The 13,166-nt window shown below is 35.6% G+C and overlaps 2 protein-coding genes and 1 long non-coding RNA gene across 5 annotated transcripts; all 3 read right to left on the bottom strand.

Annotated features, from left to right (window-relative positions):
• Positions 1 to 723: 723 nt before the first annotated feature.
• Positions 724 to 2,144, bottom strand: LOC121793966. Its single transcript, XR_006049204.1, has 2 exons — positions 1,180 to 2,144; positions 724 to 1,101 (listed from the first exon to the last, which is right to left on the bottom strand). It is a non-coding gene; the product is annotated as an uncharacterized LOC121793966 (long non-coding RNA).
• A 6,103-nt stretch (positions 2,145 to 8,247) lies between these two features.
• Positions 8,248 to 9,744, bottom strand: LOC121797422 (receptor-like kinase TMK4). 3 transcript variants are annotated; one of them, XR_006049841.1, is made up of 3 exons: positions 9,520 to 9,719; positions 9,188 to 9,436; positions 8,248 to 8,646 (listed from the first exon to the last, which is right to left on the bottom strand). XR_006049841.1 is itself a non-coding variant. In XM_042196178.1 (3 exons), the coding sequence occupies exons 1-3, from the start codon at positions 9,520 to 9,522 to the stop codon at positions 8,591 to 8,593; spliced, it is 264 nt and encodes an 87-aa protein (XP_042052112.1). In that variant the 5' UTR covers positions 9,523 to 9,722; the 3' UTR covers positions 8,248 to 8,590. The 3 variants fall into 3 exon arrangements, 1 of the variants encoding a protein (XP_042052112.1); XM_042196178.1 differs by having other exon boundaries at positions 9,232 to 9,436; positions 9,520 to 9,722; XR_006049840.1 differs by having other exon boundaries at positions 8,248 to 9,443; positions 9,520 to 9,744.
• A 2,229-nt stretch (positions 9,745 to 11,973) lies between these two features.
• Positions 11,974 to 12,725, bottom strand: LOC121793708 (MAPK kinase substrate protein At1g80180-like). The gene has a single exon (XM_042191750.1). The coding sequence runs from the start codon at positions 12,570 to 12,572 to the stop codon at positions 12,189 to 12,191; it is 384 nt and encodes a 127-aa protein (XP_042047684.1). The 5' UTR covers positions 12,573 to 12,725; the 3' UTR covers positions 11,974 to 12,188.
• Between the last annotated feature and the right edge of the window lie 441 nt (positions 12,726 to 13,166).

Below are 13,166 nucleotides of genomic sequence, written 5' to 3' on the forward strand. Positions count from 1 at the left end.
ATAACTGCAAAGTCGAAGTCTGAAATTCAGAAGTTGAAAGCTCACCTCAGTGTTGAGTTTGATATGAAGGATTTGGGTGTTGCAAAGAAAAATCTGGGCATGGAGATATCTAGGGATAGAACAAAGAAGAAGCTTTCCCTATCACAGAAGAGCTACATTGAGAAGATCTTGTCAAGATTTGGCATGTCTACATCAAAGGCTATTGATACTCCAAGTGCCATAAACAAACGTCTGTTGCAGTCGACAATCCGAACAAGTGGTATTAGAGCTGGGACGACTGCGTCTGTCTGTTCCCAATGTGATTTGGTTTGAAGGGGAGGTTTGTTATGTACAAACTCATCTTACATCGGGAGTCTGAGGGAAGTTGGAAGATGTATATAATCATGTGCAACTCCTAATCAGTTTGAGACCTTTTGGGAGTGACACAAAAACAAATCCGTAGCGGGCTGGACCCAAAGCAGACAATAATCAAACTAATGTTGCCGACGCCGACGATCATGACAGCTCAAAATAAATTCTTTTGCAGCCCAAACTTAACTCAAACTTCTTCCAATCCCAACTCCACGGTCCACACTACTTCACCATATCTCCACCACCATAAAAATCTCAACCGCCAACCGAATCAGTTTTTCTCAACGCAGGTTTTATATCTACAAACTCACGTCTTACACTCTTCTAATCACAATCTTCTCCATTCATTCAAACTCTGAGAAAAGAAGCATATAGAAAATCGTGAGTTCTTCAAGAAACTTCCTGCAATTGCAGATTGTTCTATTCAACAAAAGGTATATCTCTTCAATCCAATTTAGTAATTACTAATCGTTATGCATTGATTCCATAGCACAATTTCACGATAACAGGAGAAACGAGAGAGCTCTAATTTCAATTCCTCTCCTGTTGTTAGCAAGTTTTCTTCCTACCAATTAAAGGTAAATCATCTGTTATTTATGAAATCTTCCATGGCATATACATTCACGGTAGTCCACCAATTGAATTTCTGCAATTTGTTGAATGACACTCTTCTCCCAAAGTTTCGATCTTTAATGCGTTAGAAACTGCCTTTTGTTTGCTCTGCAATCCAATTCTTGGAAATACTTCTGCCTGCCCACTAATAATTGAAATCGGACAATTTGAATCTAATAAAAAGTTAAGAATGGGAAAGGGGGAGAGAGAGCTTACCTGATGTGAACGGGCTGAGCTGAGACAGCGGCAGCGATGACAGTAGCTGCTGGTACAGCAGCGAGCGAGCGAGAGAGAGAGAGCTGTGACTGGAGTAGGATTTTTGTGCTTCTGTGAAGTGAGATTTAGAGAGAACGCTTGAGTTTTAGAGAGACAGAGAGAGTGTGACGATTTGATAAGTAGAGAGGGAAGAGTTTACTGTTTTGAATTGAGGAGTTTAGTGTGATGTTTGGGAGTATTCATGTTCAATTCTCTTTTTAAATTGTTGTCTTTTTCATTGTGTGATGGATAGGGAGTATGTATAATTATTTTGTTTAGTTTTGCTTTTGTGTTTTCAAGATCATTGGGAATATACTAGTACATATACATGGTTGGGTAGGTAGGGAGTATGTACGTTGGTAGTTGGGAGTATAATATGTTTTTCCTGTTTCTTTATTTTGTTTGCATATGATTGTTTGGGCCAGAGAATTGATTGCTATGAGATTTCTGTTTTTGGCTACGTGATTTAAATTCACGAGTGTCTCTTGTATGTAAGAGTAAAACCGACGGATGGAAGTATAATTTTGTTGATGCTGTTTTGTTTGATTGAGGAATCTATTTTTTTTGTTGACGAAAGAATGAAGGATAATTTGAGCGCGCACACACGTATGATGCATGCATTGCTTTTAAATTAATTTATTTTGCAAAGTCTAATTTTTAGCATACTATGTTTTAAAAAAATGGTGAACTTTTGCACGTCATTTGAGATTGGAACAGAAAGTCGATTGAGGAATTAAGCAAACGATGTGAGCTTTCATTTTAAATAATGACCATGTCCTAAGTATGTTATTTTTCTTAATGGTGCAAAATATGTTTGTCATGCCATATTTTTGTGTTGATGTGGGATCTATCTGAAGAGGCTTTTTTCATGTATGGTTAATCGAATTCGGGTCTGACTAGAGAGTGAGTCCTTACTCAGGCTAGTGTACACCCCGTAGATCGTGCGCAATCTCTTTGAGTTGGCCGGTCTAGTGGCTTGGAATGTGGCCACATTTCTTGTCACGTATGTTCAGATATGGTATGGTGATGTTGATGATGTTGAGGTTGATGGTGATGATGATGTTGGTGAAATGTTTTAGTGACTTCAGGTCCTTTCAAAGTTAAAACCCCAAGGTCACTCGTTAATGGAATGATAATTTTTTTTTATAAAATGTTTTCGGCATAAGTCCACTGAGTGCATCAAGTACTCAGTCATGCATATGTTTTAAAAATGTGCAGGTTGAGCGGTGACGAGCGCATTGGGTGTTGAGCATAAAAGTGAATGAATGTCTATCAAATGTTCAGAATATGTTGTGTCTTCATACATAGCATTAGTCTACTCTCGAATGCTTCCGCTGAACGTTGTTTCATTTATCTTTTGATATCGTTGAATGTTGTATCTTTTGATTTCAATTATTGTTGAGATAATATTCGTTTCGAGTTGTTGATTGTCGAAATGGTACTTTGATTTAATTCGAGCTATTCCCATTTATTTCGAACTATGGTCGGGTTTTGTTGTTTTCCCCTTTCTTTCCCGCTTCTTTAACCCTCATTTGGTTGCGATTCACCGTGTTTTCTATCATTATAAAATGCAGTCGTGACAATGCTGTAATTTGAGCAAACAAATTAAATTGATGAATGGAGCAATGGTCTAATCCATTTCTGTATCTGTGCTCAATTAACATATCACTGGCTTGATATCACCCATGTATAATATAGTACTGTATATTGGAAGATGTCATATTAATATACTAGTAAATTTTTTCGACTTTGTTCCTAAGATTACATGTTCATATAAGTAAATAATCTTATTTGTCATCATCCCAAGATTAAATACCGTCATTATGGACCCTATTTACACTAGAAGAACAATATTCATAAAACTCAATATTTTTAATCCATCAAAACAAACATAGTCCAAAGAAATCTTGACAACTCGGTCGGCAATTATGGTAAGATTATAGATTAATTAATATCTTATTGAATCTTGTCTCATTATATTTGTGGCTAGTTTATTTTGATGATGGCACATGACTTGTCTAATTATTTAACGGCTTCTTCTTCGACATGATATATATAGGAAAATTGTGTCGGCACTCTCCAGATATTTATATATTTTAGAACGAGTTTATCTGTTTATAAATATGATTACGTGGATTGATTTTAGAGTCCCCCACAAGATCCTATTGTCGCAATTAATGGATCATTCCCATTCCTTTTTCCTTTTATAGAAATAATTCATTGTATTATGAATCAGTGACTCGTCCAAAATTCCACCAGATTTCACTTTGCAAGAAAAATATTGCTAACTACAAAAGCAATTTTGTTGTTTAAATATCAAGAATGTGACTAAGCTTTAATTGATTGTGACACCAAACAAGTTGAAAAACTTATAACCAACTTGGACATTTTTTTGTCATAGAAATGAAGCTTGACTCGAGATTAAATAATTAAAGATGGACCACATTTTATTGAAAAATAAGCCACCGATCCATATCATAAAGTTGTGATAAGATTAATAATTTTCCACTATCAAGTCACATAATGGTAGGTTTTTGGACAGAGACTTTTAGTTCTGGACCCTTCTCGAATTCTTACTTTCTTAATTAGATATGTGATTATAATTTTGTTATGTGTTTTTGGTCGAGTTGATCGGGTTAATCTCATTTGTTAATAGTAATAGTTTAGTAAAAGTCAAATAGGCCTTCATTTCTATATTTTCTAGTATACCATAAAGTAATACTAACTTGCTAAATGCTATGTACTTTTAAAATATCGTAGCTTCAAATTCGTAGGAAAATATTGAATTTTATAAGGTTTAGTATGAAAAAATTCATTTTTTTTGTTGTGAATAAGATATACGTGGACCTCCATTCTCAGTCACCTCCTAACTCTACTATATGCACATGTTAATTTTGTTGGGGAAAAAATATATTATGTGGATTAAGAATTTAAGAGGGATAAATCATATAGTATTTCTCTACTTCATAAATAATAATCTATGCCAGTTTTATATTTTACTCTCTTAAAATAGCTATTCTTTATGACCAACCAAAAAATATTACGTCAATAAATTTCAAGAATGTTGGGATTGATATGTATATCTGATAGAAATCCGTGGGTTCCATCCTAAAATCAATTGGTGATAGGAGGAGGGGCTCATGAGACTTATATACTAGTTTCAGTTTTTCTCTTGACACCGTTATATATTATATTTTTAGTTTCAATTGCCAACACCCTCCCTCAAACCCTTCAAGGTGAACCATAGGAGGAGGGGCCCATGAGACTTATATACTAGTTTCAGTTTTTCTCTTGACACCGTTATATATTATATTTTTAGTTTCAATTGCCAACACCCTCCCTCAAACCCTTCAAGGTGAACCACCCTTCAAGGTGAACCTTGGAGGGGTTGGACTTTTTTTCTAATCGATTGGACAATCGGTCCAATTTTTTTCGATCGGTTGGGACCACTTGGCCCAAATTTTCAGCCCAGTTATACTGCTGGGTCAGTCATTTTTTTCGGTTTCAGCCCAGATATACTGCTGGGTCAGTTAAATATGATCCACAGTCGGCGACCCGCTCTGATACCATGATAGAAATCCGTGGGTTCCATCCTAAAACCAATTGGTGATAGGAGGAGGGGCCCATGAGACTTATATACTAGTTTCAGTTTTTCTCTTAACACCGATGTGGAACAGTTATATATTATATTTTTAGTTTCAATTGCCAACAATATCCAAATCATAACTCCCCCACCAGCACATACGTACACGAAAGAGTATCAATTTAATTTACATTGCTTATACATGAATTATATTTTTATCGTTAATAAACTTATTTGGTGAAAAACTAAAATTATATAGTATTTGATGAAAGACTAAAATTATTACATTATTCGATGAAGGACTAAAATTATATTCTTGGTTCAGTAAATGTGGTCAAAATGATCAAACCAAACTTTCTTGGAGTTTTTTTTTTTTGTGTTTTTTTGGCATTTTCCGAAAAGATAAGAAGAAATTGAGAAAAAGAGGATGATTCTCAAACATGACTGCTATAATTTTTCAAAATAATGCTACTTGAACACTTCTAATAATTAGCGAGTCTTAATGTTTTCTTGCGACGTGAAACTCTATTATTGAGTTCAAACATTGAATAAAATACCACTATATTAAAATACCACTATATTTAAGAGTGATGCTAAATGGTCATATTATGGCTGACCATAATTAGATTTTTCAACCAAATTTAATGCACTTAGAAAGTATCAACATTTTCAAGATTAATCTACCCCTTCCTTAATTCTCCATCTATATTTTCCTCAACTTTCGATAACGCTTTATACTTGTTAGTCTTATGTTCTCGGATTTTTATTTATGATAAAAATTAACAATATTAGGTAAATGCAGCTTAATATACTATTATAATTAAATATTTAAATTATTTTTATTGTACAGGTCTAAAGTGTGTGTCACGTTTTGCACTAATAATTAAATAATAGGAGTACTCCGTAATACTAATAGTATATGATAAATAAATATAAATTTAGTGATATAAAGTATAATACAAAGTTTAACATTTGAAATGGATGATAATTTAAAAAATAATGTTATTATAATAAAGTCAACGACAATAGTAAATACATTAATAAATATTAATAATAAGAGTAATAATAATAATTACTATATCACGTTTAATTGTTTAAAGTTATTTTGTTATTTTACAAATTTCATATGACTAGTATACTGTCATGTTTTGATGTTATCAATTACTTTTAAAAATATAAAATAATTTTATAAAATATACGATAATTATTCATTTGTGTACTAAGTATATATATAATGGGAAATAATACATCCTCATTCCACAAGAATATGCACTTTTGGTTAGACACGAATTTTAATGCACAATAGGCAAAGTAAGAGAGAGATAAATAGAAAAAAATAAATAAAGTATTGTTAGTAAATAATTAGTCTCACCTTATTATAGAAAAAAAAATAGAATTAAAAAGTGCATACTCTTATGGGATGGGATGGACTAAAAGAGTATCCAATCGTTTATTTTTCCCAATTGATATAATGAATCCCCAACTAATCAATTTGAATCAATTAATTTTATTTCTAATTGATTTTTCAATTTAAGTTAAATTGATAAATCTAAGCTTAGATCAACCACATATCCAATTAATTGATTGAATTTTCAATTTCCCCCACTAATGGCCTAATCTACCAGTTATCGTACTACACTAATAATAAGTAAAACCGATAATACATGATATTAATTATAATAACATCATATGGTATAGTTTATGCAGCATTAATAATTCATAATATTATTAATCCATAATAATAACAACTTTATACAACATTAATACAACTACATAGTATTAATTAAGATACCCCACCGTATTATAATATTGATTAATAAGACTTCATAATAATAACTTTATACACTAGAATATATTATGGTACACCCTCCGTCCCAAGGAATATGACCCATTCCTTGGGCGATACATGATTTTATATAGTTTTATTTTGTGTGTTAAGTATAAAGAATAAAGTAAGAGCATCCATAGTGAGCGCCCTAAAGCCCGCTCTATGCACCGTCACGTCAGCATTTTATCCTCCTCCCCTTCCACCTGCAGTGGAGCGCCCTAAGGGGCGCCCTAAGCATTTTACTATTGTTTTGTTAATTAATTTAAATGTTTTCAAATATATAAATGCAAACTTAGAAAAAACACAACGATTTCCGCTTTCGCTGGTCGTATAACCACCAGTGTCGGTGGTCTTCGTCCTCTTCGCCGCACCGGTGTGCAGAATCTCGTCTTGGAACTTCTGCTTGTCCCTCAAGAGCGACAGGTCGGTTTGGTGACGACTCCATGTCAGACAAACCGTACGATTCCGTGCTGAATTCGGGATCGTACTACGTGTTGACGTCGAACAGCCGATATTCGGCGGGTTCTATACCCGGCCAGCGCGCCTCCCTAAACATCGGACTCTTGGGACTTGAATCCATTTCGTAGTAATAATAAAAATGTGAGTTTCGAGAGTGAAATCGTGAAATGAAACGTTACAAATGAAGGTGAGGTAGGGGTATTTATATAAAAAATAAAAAACGCTTGCCATCGTCAGCGACCATCGTCCGCCGATCCCGCAATGGGGCGCCCGATGTCGCGGACGATGGCCTATCGTCCGCGCCATCGTCCGCCGAGCCCACAATGGCGCGGACGATGGCGTGGACGATGGGCCATCATCCGCGACGTAGGATGTCTCTATAAAAGAGAGACAACCAAGAATGAGTTTGTCTCACATCGAAAGTGGAACATAAAACATTCAATGATGTCTCTATAAAAGAGAGACAACCAAGAATGAGTTTGTCCCACATCGAAAGTGGAACATAAAACATTCAAGGATGTCTCTATAAAAGAGAGACAATCAAGAATGAGTTTGTCCCACATCGAAAGTGGAAAATAAAATATTTAAGGATGTCTATATAAAACAGAGACAACCAAGAATGAGTTTGTCACACATCGAAAGTGGAACATAAAACATTCAAGGATGTCTCTATAAAAGAGAGACAACCAAGAATGAGTTTGTCCCACATCGAAAGTGGAACATAAAACATTCAAGGATGTCTCTATAAAAGAGAGACAACCAAGAATGAGTTTCATAAATTCGCAAGCCCATCAAATATATATGGGTTAATACGAATTTATTGTATTCATTTATTTGTAAAAATTGTTTTTAAATATAAAAAACAATTTTTATAAATAAAAAATATTTTTTAAAAAATTCATTTTTTTTTAAAAAAATGAATTATTGCATCAGCGTGACGACGCCCACTCGCGGGCCGGCGAGTGGGCGTCACACATGCCCTGGGAGCTCGCCACGTCGCCTCGGCGCGTGGCGAGACGTCGCGTCCCGCGTCGCGTGGTCGCGGGCTACGGGATGACATGGAGACGGGCTGGGGACGGAACGCCTCGCTGCAACGCGTCCCGCGGCGGTTCCGTCCCTCCGGAACGAAATGCAGGATGGTCGCGGGACGCGTAGTGGATGCTCTAACAGTGTTTGGTAGTATATTTTTTCCAAATTGAGAATCGAATGTTTGGTAGAAATAGGTTGAGAGATACACACATGTGGATAATAAGGGAAACGTCAATGATATCCTTGAGTATGCGCCTACTTTCTTTAACTTTGGCGCCATCCTTCTCCCATTCTCCATGCATATGAACACCTTCTTGTTACCCTCATTCCACCACAATTCCACGAAATACATCTTCTCCATCCAATACAGCTGCGATGTCAACACATGCGAAGAAAAAACTCACAGCCCGTCAGGTATCAGTTTTTCTTTTTCAAATCTGAGAACGTCTCGTTCATAACGACGATGTCCTCGATCATAATAACAACTGTCTCTGACTCATTCTTCTTTCGCTGACTTTCGTTAACCATCCTACACAATTTGAAAACAATGGAAGTTCAACAATGAAAGTTCATGGCAAAACAACAATATCATCACTGCAATGTTAATTTCTTCCACAAAAACGAGCAGAACACAGCTCCAAGCAAACAAATTGAACAAACAACAACAAAAAAGGGTATCGGAAATAACAGCTCAAATTATCAATGCACACTTTAGACTCAACAACCGAAAGATATAAGTCCACAATGAACACAACCATAGTTACTATCGGAGAAATTCCTTAGACACATCGCAGAACAAATCCAAAAAATGCATTATCAACCCTGCAGAGCATTTCAAAACATATATTCGAACTTATAATTCATATATGCGACGGATCTTTCGAAACACATTAGCAAAATTCCAATTTAAATATGTGCGACGGATATTTCTCAACCCATTGTTCAATTTGATGCGCTTGAGAAGAAATTTGAAATAGGGGATACCAGAAAATAAAACCCCCAAATTCAGGGTTTGAAATTTGGGGGATAATGTTGTCCTCAATTTCAGGGTATAAACACAAGCTCCATACCTCATTGCATCTCTTTCGTATGGGTCAAATTCAGGGAATGTCACCTGTGAGCTTGTTATCACTCAGCACCAAAGTCCTCAGCGAAGTGAGATTAGCAAACGCAGGCGATATAGTGCCCGAAAACCCCTGCTTCGCCATGTTCACAATCGCCACATTGCTCCCTTGCGCATCGCAGTGGATGAATTGCCATTGTTGGCAAGCATTGTTCCCTTCCCACGACTCCGCTAGCACCATCAGACCCGAGAGCACCTGCGACCTCAAGAAGAACAGAGGGCAAATTAGACATAAACCTCCAAATAAGGTAATCAGACAAGTAGAGAAAAAAATTATACCATAAATTTGCTCAGATAGTGGAATGCCTCAATTGCCGATTCTATTATCAATTCCAGCGAGATCTGAGATTTTTCTTCCGGTTCTGCGACAAATTTGAGGTGTACCAAACGAAGGAGAAGATAAACGGTGGCCTCTACCAATAATATTATCTGTTTCAACTATTTACAAAACTGCCACGTGTGGCCAATTACATTGTGGCAGCATAACATTACTGATTATGATTAATTATAGAAGTCAAATCTGATACCTAACTACCGGTTTGGCTATTCAATAAAAAAAGAATTATTAGGGCTACCACGCGTTATGAAGACACAGACATTAAATGAATACTGTCATTATTTACTTTCATTGCCATTTTTAATGGTATAATATAAATATGTCAACCTATAACTGATCATAGACATAGTGATTTCAATTATGCCCATTAAATTACATATCAATATTTTAAAACCGATGTTACTCCTTAAATGTTCCAAAAGTTTTGTTTGCGTGTAGGGATGTCAATCGGGCCAACCCGTTCGGGTTCGGGCCATTCGGGTACGGGCTATTCGGGTTATGATTGTTTCGGGTTATAAAAGTCCGACCCTAACCCTAACCCTTCGGGTTTCGGGCTAACCCACCGGGTTATTCGGGCCAATGCGTATTTTTAATTCTTTTAATATTTTAAAAAAATAATACGTATTTTAAATTTTCTTTAATTATATACATATTTTTAATTAATCATTCAACAATGAAATACATATTTTTAATTTTCTTTAATATTTTTAAAAAAGATTAAGTTATTTAAATTTAAATAACTTATTCATTACATAATTATTTACAAAATATCTATCAATAGTATGTTTATGTTTATGTATTTAAAACATAAATCAACACTTTGTTTCAAAATTCAAACATAAATCAATTCGTAAAATATTAAATAAAATTTTCACAACGTGAGAGGTGCATCGTAGATGTAACAAAAATATTTTGAATTGTTAAAGACTGAATTATCAAGATTCTAGCTAATTGGAGTAACTCTAAGTTTTCTTGAATTATGATTGATCAAATTTAATTTATTCCAGCTGTAAATAAGTCAAATAATAATTTATCTTTATTTTAAGAATCATCAAAGTATGCATAATTCAATGACGAAGCAGCGTCAACACACTTTGCACTATTATATTAGAAATATACTAAAACGAAGCTTTTATATACGAGTATTTATGAATCCATGAACCACATAGTGATTTTTTCGTGATCTTATATAGTCGGTTGACGTATTTGGATTTTGCATGGGGTTTAGAGGGTTGTCTTGGATTATTTTGATTATATTTCTATATTTTGGTATGTTTACATGTTTGTTGAGAAATGATAGAAAATGGATTAGAAAATGTACACAAAATATGTGGATGTGCAGCAGCCCTGTTTGAGTCAATGTTTCTCGCGATTTTGAAGTCTGATAAACCTCTAATACATATTATTTTCTTCGTCTTCGAAAGAGCTTCGCGTGGATATATTGCACGCCTCAATCGGAGCTTTGTAGAGAAAGTTATGATGGTTACAAAAACTGCTCGCTGTGCAGAAGCCTTCAACCCGACGGGCCGACCCGTAACCCGAACGGGTCAGCCCAACAATCCGAACGGGTCAGCCCGAATGGCCCGATTTTAAATTCGGGCTGCGAAATTACAACCCTAACCCTGTATTTTTATCGGGTTATTCGGGCCAGCCCGCGGGTTCGGGTTACATTGACATCCCTATTTGCGTGGCTAGTCATGCTCCATTTACATTAATTTTTTTAAAATTCATTTTTTTATGATTATATCAAAGCTCAAATTTATCAAAATACCATCATTTTTCCGACCTAAGTCATTCATCATTTCATCATTTGTATACTCCACCAATAACAAGATTCCACCAATAACAAGATGGAGTAGTAAGTAGGAGATAGATGTGATCTTTCTTGTAATTTTAGAGAATATATAATTATTTATTATGAAAACCAACACTGTTTTTACAAGTCGTTGATGTTTTTTTCAAAAAAATTGGGTTCTTTAAAAAAACTAAAAAAATTGACCTCCATTGCTGAAGGATAAGCAAAACAAAAAGATAACGCAGGATTAATCCGATTCTGCAGAAGGCGGATTCGGAATGGTTAAACCACAAAAAAAAAAGATAATGCAGTTTTAAAACAATTATTTAATCTAGAATATCCAAATATTCGAACCCCCCCGCAAATTTCATATACCTACCTTTACAGAAACGAAAACAAAAATGTGATAGCAACGTGAATTGGTTGGAGATCACACTTAATTTGGTAATTAGTTTGAATACGAAGAAAAAATCTGTTTAATAATCTTAAATAATCGATTTTGTTCAAATCTCAAAATCTCATTTTTTGGATTAAAAGATGCTTCATCTCCCAATTTTGCGCAATTTCGTATTGTATGTGTATATAGACAGAGAGAAAAGGATTTAAAGCATCAACAATTTCCACTGATATCTACGATCCACAAACATATATTACAGAAAAAGTCAAAAAGGAAAAATCGAAGTGAAAAAGAAAAAGGAACTATCGATCTCTAAAACCTAAAATTTAACGGATCAAATCCAGGGGGGGAAAAGCAGAAGAGAGAAACAGATTTAACAGCAACATCATCGGAATTTAATCGATTCACAATTCCAATCCTCACATCACGCGCTTACCGGACTTCGGCGGCCGGCGGCGCGTCTTCTCGCCCTTCCCGAACGCACCGCAGCATCCGAACGCCGAAACCCTAGGCGAAGGCGGCTCGACCGCCGGCGACACCTTTCCGGTACGGAATCCCCTCCCGCCGTTGGATCGGCTCCTATCGATGACCAATCCGGCGGGCTGCGGAGGCGGCGGCGATTTATTCACCGCCGAAGTCGCCGGATTCTCCTTGTTCTCCTTGCTGCCGCTGCTGCTCTCCTCCTTCTCTTTCCGCTCGTTCGCGAGCTTATTGAACTCGCCGGCGAGGAATTTGTCGTCCCACACGAATCCCGACGAGCCTTGTCGCCGGAACGATATGGCAGATCTCTGCAAGCTCTCCATAAGAGAAGCAGCGGTAGATTATATGTGTTGGGGTGAAAACTGGAGGTGGAGATTTAATTGGATGATGGCTCCGAAATCAGAAATGCTTTATTCGTGGGAGCGACTGCTTTGGACTGCGGACTTTGTGGATTCGGTGATATATGTATAAAACAATGGAGTACTACAGTATTATGTGGTGTATATATATTTGTAAGTTCGTTCTCCAAAATTCTCGAATATTGAATTGTTTTGCATTTTAATTTATTATACGTATTCAGTTAAGATATACACTCCATAATAGTATATACTATAAAAATTAATAAAATATTAAAAATTTTACTTCATCAATCTCATAGAAATATGCTAATTGAAGACCGCACGAGTCTAATAAAGTAAGAGGGGAGGAGAAAAAATATGTGAAACAACGTAACGGACGATTAGATCCATAAATGATAAAGTTATAGAGAAAGAGAAAAAGTTTCAATAAATGAATATGGACTTTTTCTACGGGGTGGAGGGAGTAGTACGTCATTCGTCCCATTCAATATTAATCATTTGATTTTGTCATGGTACTATTGTTTGTGAAATAGGTGGAGAAAAAATAAAATAAGATAA

Source organism: Salvia splendens, chromosome 3 (assembly GCF_004379255.2).
Source record: "Salvia splendens isolate huo1 chromosome 3, SspV2, whole genome shotgun sequence".
In the NCBI taxonomy this organism is placed as follows: Eukaryota; Viridiplantae; Streptophyta; class Magnoliopsida; order Lamiales; family Lamiaceae; genus Salvia; species Salvia splendens.